The sequence below is a fragment of the Leptodactylus fuscus genome, chromosome 1, assembly GCF_031893055.1.
Source record: "Leptodactylus fuscus isolate aLepFus1 chromosome 1, aLepFus1.hap2, whole genome shotgun sequence".
Lineage (NCBI taxonomy): Eukaryota > Metazoa > Chordata > Amphibia > Anura > Leptodactylidae > Leptodactylus > Leptodactylus fuscus.
This window is the reverse complement of record NC_134265.1, coordinates 7,269,528-7,286,442: the sequence shown is the minus strand read 5'-3', so window position 1 is coordinate 7,286,442 and position 16,915 is coordinate 7,269,528. Positions and strand designations below refer to the sequence as shown.

Below are 16,915 nucleotides of genomic sequence, written 5' to 3'. Positions count from 1 at the left end.
TGATAGATTAAAAAAGTATATTACAAAAATATTCACTCGCCTCGAAACTATAGCAAAATAAATAAAATGGGAATATATATGAAAATATTTAAAAAAAAATATATGGGATAATATGGAGACTCAAATTTTTTTATTATTTTTTTAATGTTTTTGATTTTGGATTTTAGTTAAGAATTAACACAAACTATATAAGACTGAAGCCCCAAATGGCGAAAATTCATTACATTATCTGCAAAGTGACATCCCAGACGTCACGTGGGCCAGGCCAACGTCATTATATGTGTCGTGATGCCAGCCTCTCTCATGTGACGTCTATACCAACAGTGATGAGAGCTGAAAGCAGTGAGGAGTGTGCTGGGGCTCGGTAACTCTCTCCAGGGAAACACAGAAGTGGACCCAGGTACTCTACAACATGCACAAGGTAAGGGTTGACATCTTACTGCTACAGTCCGTTACCTCTGTATGTAATGCAAACTGGCTCAAATCCAGCTCTGCTACATCAGCTTCACACTGTGGTAATTCATTTACAACCAATCCCGTGCAAGTGAAACCCCGCCCACCTATGTGCCGAGAGAAGCAGGAAGTGAAGAGAGCACAACAGCCTGCAGGTTAGTGAACAAGCATCATGGGAATACCCCTTTAACTTCAGGCAAACATAGTAACACAACCACCTGTATAACTAACACTCTAGCTATACATGTGGCTTGCTTCAGCCACACAGAAAAAGACAAACAAAACAGAAGCTGTTGTACACACACTGGTCTCACCAGATATCAGGTTGTAAGGACAGGACCTGGCTCCACTGCTCTCCCCCCGCAGGAACTGCTCAGGTCTAAAATCTTGGCAAGATTTATAGGCCTGTAATGAGGTCCAGCTCCCACCTGTACATGAGAGCTCCTCCCTGCAGTGCACACGATCCATAATTTCAATCTCTCCAACCAGAACCAAGATCAAATCTTTTGGCCCTTTCTTTGTGCCTTACAAGTTTGCTGAAGGGTCAGTGGTCATGGCAAGAGAGCTGAATTTAACCATGGATGCAATGATGAATTCCTCGTCGAGCAGGTTCTCCATTCATTTGTCACATTTACAGGCTCTGATATCTAAAATCACTGACATGCTTGATAACGTCTGGAGGATCGTTCATCTCCAGGTGAGAGACTGCACCTATTTTTCACAAATGCACAACACTCACAGTAGATGACCACTCCCTTATAAATCACCATTTGCTTGCATGTGACCCTTGTACTAACATAGATCCTACCATGTGGTCTGACCAAGCTCTCATACACCTTTTCTTGATGATCTCTGATCAATCTAGAGGTTAGTAGGAGCTGGACTCTTAGGCCGGGGTCACACGGGAGTTTTTTGGGCTGAACGACCATAGCTAAAGTAGCTAAATCAGCCATGGAATCCGCCTGAAGAAAGGGCAAGTCGCATCTTTTTCCAAGAGCGGGAAAAAAAACGCTTGCGGAAAAAGGAAATGACCGGCTCTCATTGAAGTGAATGGGAGGTGGATTTTTGAGCAGGATATTGATGCGGATTCCATGTTAAAATCCTGACAAAAAAATTCCGGTGAACTTAGCCTTAACCTAAAACTCTAAAAACCCCAGCATGCACAGCAGCAATTTCACAAGCCATTATGGACTTTTTTCACCATCACGAATGTGACAAGAACCCCCTCCCAATGCAATGGAAAGCAATAAAGAGTGTCGGCAGGTGTGTTCATTCAACAAGGCGCCTTCTATCTCAAATACAAACAACTGAGTCCTTCTATAAACACAACAGGGATTCACAAACACTGGTGGACCTACTGGAGACAGATACAAAGTGAAAGTTTAAGCACTGAATACGAAACAAACAAATTTCTCCACCCACAGGAGCCCACTGCGATTGTTCCTACCATTAAAAACGACACTGGAAAGTCCCTGTCCCACCCTCAAGCTATAGCACAACCTTTCCAAGACTACTACCAAAATATCTACAATCTTATACTCTGCAAGAGATGCAAAATAGGATCGACAATCAAGTATGAATTCTCTGATGATTAACAAGGTCTGATTTAGAGATAAAACATTTCCCACATTCTGGGCATGAAAGTGACTTCTCTCCTGTGTGAGTTCTTCGATGTTGAACAAGATTTGATTTCTGAATAAAACATTTCCCACATTCTGGACATGAATACGGCTTCTCCCCTGTGTGAATTTTTTGATGTTGAACAAGACTTGATTTCTGAGAAAAACATTTCCCACATTCTGGACATGAATACGGCTTCTCCCCTGTGTGAATCCTTTGATGTTGAACAAGACTTGAATTCTGAGTAAAGCATTTCCCACATTCTGGGCATGAATATGGCTTCTCCCCAGTGTGAAGTTTTTGATGATGAACAAGAACTGATTTCTGAGAAAAACATTTCCCACATTCTGAACATGAATATAGATTCTCCCCTGTGTGAATCTTTTGATGTCGAACAAGATGTGATTTAGAGATAAAACATTTACGACATTTTGGGCATGAATAAGGCTTCTCCTCTGTGTGAGTTCTTTGATATAGCTTCTGTCCTGTGTGAATTCTTCGATGTTCAACATGACTGGGTTTCTTAGTGAAAAATGTCTCACATTCTTGGCATGAATATGGTTTCTCACTTGTGTGAACCTTTTGATGTTGAACAAGATGTGATTTAGAGATAAAGCATTTCCCACATTCTGGACATGAATAAGGCTTCTCCCCAGTGTGAATCTTTTGATGTTGAACAAGACTTGACTTCTGAGAAAAACATTTCCCACATTCTGGACATGAATATGGCTTCTCCCCTGTGTGAATCTTTTGATGTTGAACAAGACTTGATTTCTGAGAAAAACATTTCCCACATTCTGAACATGAATATGGTTTCTCCCCTGTGTGAATCTTTTGATGTCGAACAAGATGTGATTTAGAGATAAAACATTTACGACATTTTGGGCATGAATAAGGCTTTTCCTCTGTGTGAGTTCTTTGATGCTTAACAAGATGAGATTTGTGAGTAAAACATTTTGAACATTCTGAGCATGAATATGGCTTCTCACCTGTGTGAGTTCTTTGATGTTCAATAAAATGTGACTTATGAGTAAAACATTTCCCACATTCTGGGCAAGAATAAGGCTTCTCCCCTGTGTGAATCTTTTGATGTTGAGCAAGATTTGATTTCTGAGTAAAACATTTCCCACATTCTGAGCATGAATATGGCTTCTCCCCTGTGTGAGTTCTTTGATGTTCTACAAGACTGGATTTCTGAGTAAAAAATTTCTCACATTCTGAGCATGAATATGGCTTCTCTCCTGTGTGAGTTCTCTGATTTATAACATCCCTTCTGCATCTTTTATTTTTCTTAACAGACTTTGATGAATTAGAAGAAAGATCTTGCTCCTGAAGAGCTGAGGGTATATCTGGGGTAATGGCATGTTCTTCATGTGGAACTTGTGTGATATCATGATCCTCTGCTTTGTAATCTGTAGATATCAGATGTCCCTCTGAGCTCCTGGTACAGTCATCTGAGAAGAAGAAAACTGATGTTACTATTATTGTATAACATAACCTTATAAGTATATTCTCCACTGAGCTGCCGCTGCCTGAGACGCTTCAGACCGTGTGAAGAAGTGAAGTCAGTGGCACAGGCAGCAAACGACGGCAGCGCGGCCTACTTCATTAGTATTCACTGTGCTGAGACGGAGGTCAGTGATAGTGACTAGTAATGAAGCGGGACAGGAGACCCGACCACTGCTCTAGGTCACTGTAGAGGTGAACACAATCCATGGCTGCTTAAATATGGCCACTTATGTGGAATAATACTGTAGGATGCCATAAATCTTACTGTATTACACCCCATACACACAATACAATCCAAACCACATCTGCTGGATTTCCCAGCCTGAACTCACCACGGATCTGCTGTCCCATACAGTATGTAGTAGGGTCTGTGGAGTCACAAGGAAGCAGGGACTCCTAGCGTCATAGATCACTAAGATACGGGGAGTCCTGGTGTGTGGACAGAGTTCAGGCTGGGAAATGTGACTGATGTACAGACCAGATCTTCTAGTCCGGATTCCATAGTGTGATTGGGGTCTAAGGTGAGGTTTACACAGTGACATTTGTAGAAGCTGCTTCAGGAATTCAGAAGAAGAATTTTTCCGTTTTACCAAATCAGCCCCCGAATCTCCATCAGATTCCTTACTGGCCAGGCCGGATTTTCCACCTCCCATTTATTTCCATAGAGCTCTGAGGTGGAATCTGCCTGAAGATCGAGCAGGAGGATTATTTTTCTGCTACCTGAAATAATCTGCTGTATAATTCTGGGAAATTCTGTCCCTTCACCAGGACTGACAGCCGGGGAGGAAAAAAATTGCCTCGTTCACATCGATGTCAAGTCCATATTCCTGCTGTCCGCTCTATTCTATACTACATTTATTACCCCCTATAGCGGTATCACATTTATATTCAGGTATTATTAGTATTTTACCTGAATCGGGGAACAACAAATAGTCTAAACAATGTCAGAATAGAATCAGTGACCCTTCTGTGCTTTATATAGTGGTGACTCCTCACCTGGGCGGGTCCCTGTAGGAATGTCCTCCTCACACTCCTCATCACCACTCACATAGGGCTCTTCCTTTATTCTCATAGATATAGCATTCATGTCGCTCACATCTTTATCCTGATGGAAAATCTGCGAAACAAATAATGTAAAAGTCACCGGACAAATGGGGAAGTCACAGAGAATGTTCTAGATCATTAATCCGTATGAAGATGAAAGATGTCCTGACAGTAGCTGCAGGTCTGTGAGAAGCCGGATAAACATATTAGATGGCGGCTCAATGACACCGCCCATGTATATAACCATATAATACTGCTGGATACAACAAGACTGACCACAAGGACTTCACAGCCCGTCTACACATCATAAGGAATATCTCCATCTACCTGATCATCATCCTGTGGAAGAAGAGGACTGGGACATCTCTCCGGTGTTGTCCTCTTACTGGATCTACCTGTAGGAAACACAGACAGGGACTGAATTCATTCTGTACATACAAATAATGGAAGTCCATGTGTATATAGTCATGTCTATTACCTGCTGATGTGAGGGGCTGCTGGTCCTCCATCATCACCTCCTTGTACAGATCCTTGTGTCCTTCTAAATACTCCCACTCCTCCATGGAGAAATAGACAGCGACATCCTGACACCTTATAGGAACCTGACAACACAATGATACAGTCATCACCCCGACCCCTCCAGTTACTGTATAATGTCCCAGCATTCCCAGCAGTGTCACCTCTCCAGTCAGCAGCTCCAGCATCTTGTTGGTGAGTTCTAGGATCTTCTGTCCATTGATCTCCTCCTGTATCAGGGGGTGAGGTGGAGGCCCCGGGGTTGGGCTCAGGGTTCCTCCATATCCATCATACACAGGAGCCTGACAGCGCCCACTAGAGGTCTTCTTCACTACTGTATAATCCTGGTTATGGGGAGACACATTAATAAATCTCACTACATACATGTCCAGAGTCCATCACCTCTCCAGTCATATCATCTGTTATTACTATAGATAAGAATGATGTCATGATGACATCATCAGAATCTCTCACCTCTCCAGTAAGCTGGTAGATGATCTCTATGGTGAGATTTAATAGACTTTCCGCCATCTTGTTCCTGTCTCTTTCCATCCTTGATGGATCAATCAGGAATATTCTCTTATATAGAAGATACTGAGAGGATTCTATATTGTAGGAACCTGAATGGAGAGAAGATGAGACAATGTAATCACTACACGGAATCCCATGGAATAAATAGAAGAGTTGAGTCCCATTATTATCACCACCTCCTACTTCTGACGTCGGCAGCGTGTAGCTCAGGAAGGGAGTGACTTGTTGTGGGCCGGCTTGGTGGGTATATAAGGTGTGTGATAGGCTGAACAGAATCTCATTGTTGTCTCGGGTAAAGGGGACGATTTATCAGAGTTGCACGACGGATGATTATTGGCTGTCGGGCCAAGGGTGACTATTTCTCCAACAGCGCAGGGTGTGAACTGTTCATGCGCTGCTTTGGTTAAAGTGTATTGTGAGTGGAGAAATGGCACCAATAGAAATAACCAACATGGAGACTGTGGAGAATCACGTGCCACTGATGTGACAACAGGTTCATAGTGGAGATGAACAAACAGATTTGTTACGAGTAGAGACGGCGTACACCGTATCGAGGCCGTTTGAGGTATTCAATTCCGATCAAATACCACGAGGCAAACACAGTAAAAATTCGTATCCCCTCCGACCTTCCCTATCGCGTTTTTTGCACCAATAACTGCGCAGGGGAGGTGGGACAGGAACTACGACAACGGAGGCATCAAAAAAAAATTGGAAAAAGGAATTGGCGGCCAGAAACAGATGACCTCCACTTTAGACGAATGGTGGATTTAACATTCGGTTAATTTGAGACTGTGAAGTATGTGACTGTGAGACAGGGATAGATGTAAATGTAGGGTTAGCTAGGGATTACCTTTATTTAGGGGGGACTGTAACTCAACCAGCTCTTTGGGGCTCTTTCTGGCCGGGATCCCTGTCAGCTTGCGATACGCGCGAGCTGACTTTTCCCCATAGGAATGCATTAACCACCGTTGATTGGCCGAATGCCATAGAGTACAGCATTCGGCCAATCAACGCTGGTTCTGCTGGAGGAGGTGGAATCTAAGATCGGTCCACAGCAGTTTCCATTGTGGCCTGATCTCAGATGTAGCAGTGCTACACAGCTACACAGAGAAGCAGCAGAGCTCAGCACACACAGAGATGCAGCAAAACTGAGTGTGCAGCAGGGTTCAGCGCACACTCAGCACTGCTACATCTGAGATGCAGCAGAGCTGAGTGTGCAGCAGGGTTCAACGCATATTCAGCACTGCTACATCTGAGATGCAGCAGAGCTGTGTGTGCAGCAGGGTTCAATGCACACTCAGCTGTGCTACATTGAGATGTACATCAGAGATCGGAGATGAAGCAGAGCTGGCCATGCACTGAGCTCGTCTGCATCTTCGGAATAGCCGTGCTCAGCGCACAGCCAGCTCTGCTACATCTCGGCATAGAAATGCATTGACCAGCGTTGATTGGCCGAATGCCATACAGAGTAGAGCATTCGGCCAATCAACGCTGTTTCTGCTGGTGGAGGCGGAGTCTAAGATCGGTTCACAGCAGTCTACATTTTGGTCCGATCTTAGACTCCACCTCCTCACAGACGAGCCTCCGGCAGAACCAGCGTTGATTGGCCGAATGCTGTACTCAGTATGGCATTTGGCCAATCAACGCTGGTCAATGCATTCCTATGGGAAAAAGTCAGCTCCCGCATACCGCAAGCTGACAGGGATCCCGACATAATACAGTGACTTGGGCATGTTAGATGCCCCCAGACATGCTTCCCCTGCTGTCCTAGTTGCATTCCAGGGTGTTGGCATCATTTCCTGGGGTGTCATAGTGGACTTGGTGACCCTCCTGAGTCGAATGGTGGGATCCCCTGAAACGAAGCATTTTTCCCCATAGACTATAATGGACAGACTGTGCTAGCACTGTGACCAGGGGGCCCTAGAAGACGAGACCCACTTCCTGCTACACTGCACCAAATACTCAGCTGTGAGGGCCATCTACTACCAAAGACTCTCTGCCCACATCCCAGACTTCATATCTGCAGACGAGAAGAGGAAACTCTACATCCTACTGGGAGAAGAAGAGGCCACTGTGGAGATCGCTGCCCAATATGTGTCCAGCTGTCACCAACGAAGAGGAAGATGAGACTCCATGGACTGTTATACCCCAAACCATACCCCACCAGTAGGCAGTGGAAGAGCAGGGAAGATAAATCTATGAAATGTATGTATACGAATGCCCGAAGCCTCACTAAGAAGATGGAGGAACTAGAAGTGATGATGTTGGAAGAAAATTATGACCTGGTGGGGGTAAGTGAGACATGGCTGGACTCCAGCTACGACTGGGCTGTAAATATACAAGGGTACAGTATGTTTAGAAAGGAGCGTACAAATAAGAAAGGGGGAGGGGTTTGCTTATACGTAAAATCAGGCCTTAAGCCAGTCCTGCGTGAGGACATCTGGGAGGAAAATGAATATGTGGAGTCCTTATGGGTGGAAATTACGGGAGGAACAAAAAATAATAAAATACTGATAGGGGTTTGTTATAAATCTCCAAATATTTATCTACTGCTCTCCTCTCTCTTTTAGCCCTTCCTCTTCCTCCCCACCTCTCAAATCACCTTGTGCTCTCCCTTCCCCCCCCCCCCACCCGCTTGCACTAATACAAGACAATGACCGATCACAACTAGTGCAGGAACCAACAAGAGGCTCTTCTAGGCCTAATTGTAACAAATGGACCTGACACATTGTCACAAGTGGAGGTCGGGGGTCATCTAGGTAATAGTGACCACAACATAATAAGTTTTCTGATACACATTAAGAAGATGTTCATTAGAGGGGGTACAAAAACACTAAACTACAGGTAGGCCAATGGTCACCAGAAGAGATAGGAGTGACCAGAACACAAATCAAATGTGACATTGTCAAGAACATTCTAAATAGGAGCACTAAAAAACACATACCCTATGGGAATAAGCGGCCAGAAATAGAAAGCCAATATGGCTAACTAAAACAGTACAGAAAGCAATGAGGGATAAAAGGAAGCATTTAAAGTACTAAAACAAGAGAGTAGCGACACAGCATTAAATACTATAAGGAGGAAAATAACCTGTGCAAAAGACAAATAAAAGAGGCGAGAACTGAGACTGAGAGACAAATAGCCAAGGAAAGTAAAAGTAATCCAAAATTATTCTTCAATTACATAAATAATAAGAGAATAAAAACTGACAATGTGGGTCCTGTCAAAAATAATCTGGATGTAATGGTGGTGGAGGATGAGGAAAAAGCACAAGTATTAAATGCCTTCTTCTCTACAGTGTTTACACAAGAAAATCCATTGGCAGCGACATGATTAGGGGGAATGTAAACTCTCAATTACATGTCACCTGTGTAGCCCAGGAAGAAGTGCAGCACCGCCAGCAAAACACTAAAATAGAGAAATCACCCGGTCCAGATGTAATACACCCCCCGAGTTCTGAGGGAATTAAGCATGGTCATAGATAGACCCTTGTATCTAATATTTAAGGATTCAGTAATGACTGGGTCTGTTCCACAGGATTGGCGAATAGCAAATGTGGTGCCAATTTTCAAAAAGGGGTGTAAAAGTGAACCTGGAAACTATAGGCCAGTAAGTTTGACTTCTGTGGAGGGAAAGTTTGAGGGCTTTCTAAGAGATGCTATCCTGGAGTATCTCAATGTAAATAATCTTATAACACCCAATCAGCATGGGTTTATGAGGAATCGGTCCTGTCAGACTAATCTGATCAGCTTCTATGAGGAGGTCAGTGCAAGACTGGACATGGGTAATGCAGTGGACGTGGTGTATCTGGACTGGACATGGGTAATGCAGTGGACGTGGTGTATCTGGACTGGACATGTGTAATGCAATGGACGTGGTGTATCTGGACTGGACATGGGTAACGCAGTGGACATGGTGTATCTAGAATGGACATGGGTAATGCAGTGGACGTGGTGTATCTGGACTAGACATGGGTAATGCAGTGGACGTGGTGTATCTGGACATGGGTAAGTATCCCCTCCCACCTTTCCTGGTGCTTTTCTTGCACCAATAACTGTGCAGGGGAGGTGGGACAGGAACTACGACAACTTATGCAGTGAAAAAAATTGAAAAAAAACATTGGCTGCCGAAAACATGTGACCTCCCATTCATAAGAATAGTATCAGCCATCTTCATCTCATTTCAGTTTTGGAGTGATAGGGAGAGCTTGTCAGGGCGATACAGTGCATTCTAGCTTTAGTTAGGCAGCTTAATAAATCTGCAAATCATGCAGCGTAGCAGCAGGGTACGTGGGCGAGGACGTGGATACCCAGCTAGATATCCAGTCCACAGTCCAGGTACTGGAGAGGGGCTGCCAGCAGTGTCCTTCATCTGTATGAGCAGGGGACATGGGCTAGGATGTGGATACCCAGCTGTATATTCACTCCACAGTCCAGGTACTGGAGAGGGGCTGCCAGCAGCAGCAGGGGACATGGGTGAGGACGTGGATATTCAGCTGGGTATCTACTCCAGAGTCCAGGTACTGGAGAGAAGCTGCCACCACCCAATTTACTCTTCCTCCTCATCCTCCTCCTGCAACGCCAGCCCCTACTTCTGAAGGTGATATATATATATATATATATATATATATATATATATATATATATATATATATGTTAAGAAAAAATTTCCATTATCTCTCCCCCCACCCCCAGGGGCTTGCAACTCAATTTTTTAGGGCTCCAGCCCAAGGGCCTGCAAAATAATTTTTTAGGGCTCCCCCCAAGGGCCTGAAATATAATTATTTAGAGCTCCCCCCCAAGGGCCTGAAAATTAATGTTTTAGGGTCCACCCCCAAGGGCCTGAAATCTAATTTTTGAGGGGTCACCCCAAGGGCCAAAAAATAAAACACTGCTGCTGCATGGCTCTAGTCACCAAAAGGGCCAAAAACACTGTATTTTAAAGGCTCTACTCACACCAAGGGCCAAAAGCAACTCAACTCACCCAAAGAACCAATAAATCTCTGTTGGTGGAAGGCTGAACTAAGTTAAAGGGTCTAAAACTCTGCAGGTAGAGGCTGAAGTCACCTGAAGGCATACCTCCCAACCGTCCCGATTTCCGCGGGACAGTCACGATTTGGGTGACATGTCCCGCGGTCCCGGTTGGAGGGAAGTATGTCCCGATTTCAACTCAGATCTGCGTCCAGAGGACGCAGATCTGAGTTGAACACATATGCGGCTGAAGCAAGGAGCTGACACAGGTCAGCTCCTCGCTTCGCCGCTGCCCGCCTCTCTCCCTGACACACGCGGCTGAAGCGGCTCGCGTGCTCGCTTCGCCGCTGCGTCTCTCTCTCTCGCTGACACATGCGGCTGAAGCGAGGAGCTGACCTGTGTCAGCTCCTCGCTTCGCTGCTGCCGCCGGCTCCTGGCTTGTAGAAGCGATGTACAAGCCAGGAGCTGGCGGCAGCAGCGAAGCGAGGAGCTGACATAGGTCAGCTCCTCGCTTCAGCCGCATGTGTCAGCGAGAGAGAGAGACGCAGCGGCGAAGCGAGCACGCGAGCCGCTTCAGCCTCATGTGTCAGGGAGAGAGGCGGGCAGCGGCGAAGCGAGGAGCTGACCTGTGTCAGCTCCTTCCTTCAGCCGCATGTGTCAGCGAGAGAGGCGGGCAGAGAGCGGCGAGGGAGCGGAGGAGAAGGTAAGTTTAATGTGAAGGTGGAACGTGAATCTGGGGGCAGATGAAGGAGAAGACGGCATGACACTGGGGGCAGAGATGGGGACATGAATCTGGGGGCAGAGATGTGGGACATGAATCTGGGGGCAGAGATGTGGGGACATGAATCTGGGGGCAGAGATGGAGAGGACATGAATCTGGGGGCAGAGATGGAGGGACATGAATCTGGGGGCAGAGATGGAGGGACATGAATCTGGGAGCAGAGATGGAGGGACATGAATCTGGGGGCAGAGATGGAGGGGACATGAATCTGGGGGCAGAGATGGAGGGACATGAATCTGGGGGCAGAGATGGAGGGACATGAATCTGGGGGCAGAGATGGAGGGGACATGAATCTGGGGACAGAGATGTGGGACATGAATCTGGGGACAGAGATGGAGAGGACATGAATCTGGGGGCAGATATGGAAGAGGGACATGAAACTGGGGGCAGATGAAGGGTGTATATGAAACTGGGGGAGAGCTAGAGGGGGGACATATAATTTACGGGTGACTATAGGAGGATTATACTGTGTGCGGGCACATGAAAAATTAACGAGTGGGCGGGGTCAACACAAAAGTGGGCGGGGCTAAATTTGCCGCGGTGCGCTATGCGCGCCGCACATTTTGTCCCTCTTTCGGTTCTTCAAAAGTTGGGAGGTATGTGAAGGGCCTCAATCTCTGCTGGCAGCTCAGCTTAAGGGCCTGTAACTTAATTTGGAAGGGCTCATGTTAAGGGCCTTAAAAGTGAATTTTGGAATGTCTTACCACGCCACACACACACACACACGACAGGTCAGGGTGGGTACTGTTGGATTTCCCATTGCCTATTCCATCTGTGGTTGTCATGGGCAACGTGATTTAAAGGGGTGCTTGTTAATGTTTTTTTAGCTTAAATTTGGGTTTGTGTCCATCCATTTGGGGAAGAAAGAAGGTTTCCAGGTATTTTCCCACTTTGATAGAGGTTTTTTTGAATGTGGAAAGTGTGTAGTTGTTAGGCTGTGATGTTGGGGTAATAGAGGGACTTTGGTGTGTTAGATGCCCCCAGACATGCTTCCCCTGCTGTCCCAGTTGTATTCCAGAGGTGTTGCATCATTTCCTGGGGTGTCATAGTGGACTTAGTGACCCTCCTGAGTCGAATGGTGGGATCCCCTGAAACTAAGCATTTTCTCCCATAGACTATAATGGCATTTGATATTCGTTCGAATAGTCCAATATTGAGATTCTATTCGAAACGAATAATGAACATCGAATATTTTACTGTTCGCTCATCTCTAATAGTTATGCCTCTATACAAATCACTGGTACGGCCACACTTAGAATATTGTGCGCAATTTTGGGCCCCGATATACAAGAAAGACATAAGTGAACTTGAAAAAGTGCAAAGACGGGCAACCAAAATGATTAGAATGGGTGGACTGGAGGACAACGATAGATTAACAAACTTGGTGTTATTCAGTTTAGAGAAAAGACGTCTACGGGGAGATCTAATAACAATGTACAAATACATGAAGGGACAATACAAAGAACTTTCTTTTTACTCCTAGGCCGGTGACCGTGACAAGGGAATAATATAATAATAATAAATTTTAATTATATAGCGCCAACATATTCCGCAGCACTGTACAATTTGTAGGGTTCAAATACAGACAGATACATAACAAAGAATGTCACTTCACACAATGGGACTGAGGGCCCTGCTCACAAGAGCTTACAATCTATGAGGTAGAAGGGGCGACACAAGAGGTAGCAGGGGCAGCATTGCTTATACAGAGGTCAGACACTTTTGTAATACAGGTTACTGTCATTACACAAACTTAAAACTTTATGAGCCGTCACCAGTCGTGTCCTGTAACATGTGGATTGAGCTTGGACCTATAAAGTTAGCCTGAGATGGCATCATATCATGTGGGGTAATGTGGGAGCTGGAACAGAGGAGGGTTCAATTTTGGGGATTCTAATTATAGTATGGAAGGGTTTACGTTAGAAATTGTGATCGGCCTGTCTGAAAAGATGTGTCTTTAGTTTGCGCTTGAAGCTGTAGAAATCGGGAGTTAATCTGATTGTCCAGGGTAGAGCATTCCAGAGAAGTGGTGCAGCTCGGGAGAAGTCTTGTATACGAGCGTGGGAGGTTCTGATAATAGAGGATGTAAGTGTTAGGTCATTGAGTGAATGGAGAGCACGGGTTGGGCGGTAGACAGAGATGAGGGAGGAAATGTAGGGAGGTGCGGCATTATGGAGGGGAAGACAGATTAGTAAGGAGTTACAGTAGTCAAGGCGAGAATGAATCAGAGAGACAATAAGTGTCTTTAGTGTATCTCTGGTAAGGAAAGGGTGTATTCTGGAGATGTTTTTGAGGTGGAGGTGACATGAATGTGCGAGTGATTCAATATGAGGGGTGAAGGAAAGGTCTGCGTCAAACATGACCCCGAGGCAGCGGGCCTGCTGCCTAGGAGTTATAGTAAGGCCTGAGACTACAATGGATATATCAGGGACAGATCTGTTAGATGGTGGAAACAGTAGTAGTTCAGTCTTGGAGAGATTTAGTTTCAGATAGAGCGAGGACATGATATTAGAGACAGCAGAGAGGCAGTCGCTGGTGTTCTGTATGAGTGCAGGGGTGATGTCACGGGAAGATGTGAGGGAACATCCTCTGCACCTAGACCAGTGACAAGGGGATGTCCTCTATACCTAAACCGGTGACAGTGACAAGAGGACATCATCTACGTCTGGAGGAGAGAAAGTTTCACCAGAAACATAGAAGGGGATTCTTCACAGTAAGAACAGCGAGGCTCTGGAACTCTCTGCCCCAGGAAGTGGTGATGGTGGATTCATTAAACAAGTTCAAAGAGGGCCTGCATGCCTTTCTTGAAGAGAAAATATAACAGGTTATGGACTCTAGATTTTAAGGACACGTTGATCCAGGGTTTTATACTGACTGCCAGATTTGGAGTCGGGAAGGAATTTTTTCCTCTGAAATATGGCAATTGGCATAAGCCTCATAGGGTTTGTTTTTTTTTGCCTTCCTCTGGATCAACACTGTAGGGATTGTAGGGTTATAGGTTGGACTTGATGGACTGATGTCTTTATCCAACCTCATCTACTATGCAACTATGTAAAGATACGGAGCTGACACTTGTAAAGATGACACTGACTTTCCCTGCAGCTTCAGTCACAACAAGTGATGGTTCGTCCATCGATCTCTTGGAACAGCCACAACTGTCACAGATAGATCTCCCACATTTCTGTCTGGACTACAATCTACTGGCCATAGAGGTGAAGACACTCGGCCCCTGATATTACCAGCACACTGGAACTAACTGTACAGTCCTCCCTGATCCTGACAGAAGAGGAAGTATTACAGCCTAGTACGCAACGTGCAACAACAAGTGACTAATGCAGAGGAGAAAGTGGCCAACGGGAATCTGTAGGTTTGTGACTTACTGAAATGAGCAGAATCTTACATGATGGTATAGAGGACGTAGAGAATGGGCCCCGCTGTAGGGACATGAGAGGAATGAGTGTCCCGGAGAATGTTCCATCCAGAGATCTAACACCGATACAGGGGCTTGTAAAAGTATTCACACCCATTTTGTCACAACTACAAACTTAAAGGGGTATTCCCATAACTCTTGTTCTGCAGCCTGCAGGGCTCTGTGCTCTCTTCACTTCCTGGATTTCTTGGCACATTGGTGAGAGGGGTTTCACTTGCTCTGCTATGTTTGTAGTTATTAATGAGAGATTGGTTGAAAATGCATTACCACAGTATAAAGCTGATGTGGAAACTGATGTAGCAGAGCTGGATTTGAGTCAGTTGCATTACATACAGAGGTAACTGACTCCTTATCTCAGCCCTTATCAGCCAAATTCAATTAAAGCGTCTGATAAGTGGAAAAGACAGCACAGTAATCCCAGAGCTCTCACCTCTCCCCTCCCCTATCTGAGGAGGTCCATTGCTTGTCAGCCCCTCCCTCCCCCCCTGAGAGCAGGCAGCTACATCACTTGGGAAATGAGCAGATAAGCCCAGTGGCCATAGAAACGCAGTGTCAACAATGAAGTGAATAAATTAAGATAGAGGCCAAACAAAGCAGTTTTGATAAAGCAATGTATTTAGGTAAAGTTGTTATGGGACAACCCCTTTAAATGCATTTTCTTGAAATTTTCAGTGATAACAACACAAAGTATCAGATAATTGTGACATGGAAGGAATATGATACAAGGTTATCAACATTGTAATCCAATAAACATCTGACAAGTGTGACATGTAAAAGTCTTCAGCCCCCTATAGCAATACTTTGTAGAGCTGCCTTTGGCTACAATTCCAGCTACAAGTCTTTTGGGCTCGGTCTCTACCAGCTTTGCACATCTAGAGATGAGATTTCTGCCCCTTTTTCTTTGCAGCCAGATTGGATGGAGCGTCTATGAACAGCAATTTTCATGTCTTGCCACAGATGCTCAATGGGATTTAGGTCTGGACTGTGACTGGGCCGTTCTAAGAGCGGAATATTCTGTGATCGAAACCATTCACTGGAGCTCGGGCTGGAGGTTTAGGGTCATTGCTGGAAGGGGAATCTCCTGCCCAGTCTCAAGTCTATTGTAGGATCCAACAGGGCCACAAGGAGGACATTATAGTGTGTGGGGGCCACAAGGAGGACATTATAGTGTGTGGGGGGCCACAGGGAGAACATTATAGTGTTGTGGGGCCACGAGAAGGACATTACAGTGTGTGGGGGCCACGAGGAGGACATTATAGTGTGTGGAGCCACGAGGAGGACGTTATAGTGTGTGGGGGTTATAAGGAGGGTGACTGAATGTGTGAGAAGGGCTGGGAGCGAGCACTTACCTCCTAGTGTACAGCAGCTGTATGCTCACAGGACCTGTGATGATGTCATAGACGTGGGAGGAGTCAAGGAGTCACATGATCAGGTCCTGCTGTTATTGCTACATCTGTGCATAAGATACCAAAGGACCTATGATGATGTCACGTGTCGGAGGAGTCACAGAATCACATGACCATATATTAGCTGTCTGTGTGTGTGACGTTTATGTAGCGGAGCTGTGTGTGTGCTGTGTATGTAGTAGAGCCGCCTGTGTGTAATGTGTATGTAGTGGAGCCGTCTGTGTGTGACGTGCATGTAGCGGAGTCGTCTGTGTGTGACGTGTTTGTAGCAGAGTCGTCTGTGTGTAACGTGTATATAGCGGAGCCGCCTGTGTGTGATGTGTATGTAGCAGAGCCGTCTGTGTGTGATATGTATGTAGTGGAGCCATCTGTGTGTGACGTGTATGTAGTGGAGTCGTCTGTGTGTAACGTGTATATAGCAGAGCTGTCTGTGTGTGATGTGTATGTAGCAGAGCTGTCTGTGTGTGACATGTATGTAGCGGAGCCATCTGTGTGTGATACGTATGTAGCGGAGCTGTCTGTGTGTGACGTGTATGTAGTGAAGTCATGTGTGTGTGATGTGTATGTAGAAGAGCCGTCTGTGTGTGACGTGTATGTAGCGGAGCCGTCTGTGAGTGACGTGTATGTAGTGGAGCTGTTTGTGTGTGACGTGTTT

The 16,915-nt window shown here is 45.5% G+C and overlaps 1 protein-coding gene across 1 annotated transcript in view; it reads right to left on the bottom strand.

The window, feature by feature from the left end:
• LOC142194383 (uncharacterized) overlaps positions 1-16,915 on the bottom strand; it is a 386,321-nt gene that overhangs the window by 169,015 nt on the left and 200,391 nt on the right. Inside the window, 2 exon segments of the mRNA XM_075263533.1 lie at positions 1,655-1,807; positions 2,028-3,485. Coding sequence (XP_075119634.1) covers positions 1,655-1,807; positions 2,028-3,485 — 1,611 coding nt within the window.